The sequence below is a fragment of the Macadamia integrifolia genome, unplaced genomic scaffold, assembly GCF_013358625.1.
Source record: "Macadamia integrifolia cultivar HAES 741 unplaced genomic scaffold, SCU_Mint_v3 scaffold3701, whole genome shotgun sequence".
NCBI classification, from domain to species: Eukaryota; Viridiplantae; Streptophyta; class Magnoliopsida; order Proteales; family Proteaceae; genus Macadamia; species Macadamia integrifolia.
This window is the reverse complement of record NW_024869743.1, coordinates 1-1,698: the sequence shown is the minus strand read 5'-3', so window position 1 is coordinate 1,698 and position 1,698 is coordinate 1. Positions and strand designations below refer to the sequence as shown.

General features: G+C 36.2%; 1 protein-coding gene across 1 annotated transcript; it reads left to right on the top strand.

Moving 5' to 3' along the window:
* Positions 1–214: 214 nt before the first annotated feature.
* LOC122068325 lies at positions 215–1,046 on the top strand (the record flags this gene model as incomplete). The annotated part of the gene is made up of 2 exons (XM_042632200.1): positions 215–301; positions 411–1,046. Coding segments are annotated over 2 exons (723 nt in total), but the record flags the coding sequence as incomplete, so codon positions are not given.
* Positions 1,047–1,698: the final 652 nt, after the last annotated feature.

Genomic DNA, 1,698 nt, shown 5'->3' with positions numbered 1-1,698 from the left:
AAATACATGTATGTATTTGTCTGAGAAAAGGGTCAATTTATTGTGAATGTGTTCTTTTTTGATTATTTAATTTATAATGAATATTTTGATCATGGATTTATGTCTCAGTTCCTTGTATCTGATTCTTTAAGTGCTGCTTAGCTGTGTTAAGTGCATCTTCTACCATATTATGCTTTCTGTTGCATCTGACCTCTGATCTTCTTCTCCTTGCTAGGTAATCTTTTTGAAAGTAGGAAGTCAATATATTAAACATCTGGCAGGGAATCTTCTTGTGGTCATCTCCAAGTTTATTGCTAAAGCTGTATGTTTCAACGATTAGCCTGGCAAATATTTGAGTAATTGTTCCTAGCTACCTTGTCTGGTTTTAGATAACAGTGACAATATGGGTCTTATTTATCTTTATTTTTCAGGGAAGCAAACGGGGTGGATTTGCTTATTTGTTATGCAGTTGCTTAGAAGTCGTAATCTCCAACAATCTTTCATCCTTAATGGTGTCATCAACCTCTAGGGCCACAGATTCAGAGTGTAATACATCGAGTTTCATTCTAATTTTACGTTCAAGACTAGAAAATGCGAATTGGCATACAGTAGCTGGTCTTTTAAGAGTTTTACGTAATATTATGAAATACTTGAAGCAAAGCAATGATGGTGATCTTTTAGAAGTATACATGCATTCTATCTCAAATGTGTGTTGGGAACTATTGAGTGAGATTCATGTTGGTCAGACTAGTGAAGTGCAGAAAAGCTCTGCTGGAATTGCTTTACCGCCCAGGAATGTTTGTTCTCCGGAGTCCAGGTTTTTGTTTCTTGGAGGCCTACTTCAACTTTTCTGTTCTCTGGTTGAGCAAAATGGTTTGGTGGAAGCCGAAGGTGTTCTTGATAAGATCTTTTGCCTTGTCCCTAGGCTCTTAAATTGGTGTTTCTACAAGCAGGAGATTTTTAACAACGCTCGCATTTATCAATACATGAGGCACAAGATGTTGGTATGCCTTTACTTTCTGTACTTTGTTTATGGGCATTCAATTAGACATATTTATGTTATTTGAACATAACATAGCAGAAATCTAAAATTCCCCTTCATCCTGAAGAATTGGCACATATAATGTACATTTAATAGATATCTGTTGTGGTTCTCTTCTGCTCTCTTTCCCATTTCTTCCCTGCCATGATTACCTCCATGCCTTGCCCTTCAGACTCTATTTATTGATTTATGGGACTATAAAATTCCTGAGCTCATAGTTGGGCGAGCTGTCAGATGCACTCAATAGTGTAGGCCAAAGGTCATGGTTTTATTTCCTGTGTTGGTGCAGTTGCCTCTCTCAAATTTCAATTAGACTATAGAAAGACTTGAACTACTCTCCTCAAGCTATCACTAGTCAAGTTTCCAAAAGTTGAAGGAATGGGGTTTCCTGGATAACTCATTGAACTTCAATTTTATGGAACTTTTAAGGTACCACCAAGATTTTAAGTATCTTAACGTATCCGCCAGCACTAACTGAATGTATCTTATTTTTGAGGTATCGATACGATACCTAAAAAGGTATTGAAGTATCGGGTCAATACCTGAACTGCTATGGTTGATACTTAATTGATACACTCAATATATCTTTATAAACTATATAACACGATCGAAGACTGCAAAACACTTACCGAGAGTTCCTTTAAGGCATTCTAATCAATTTTGTTTTGATTAAAAAA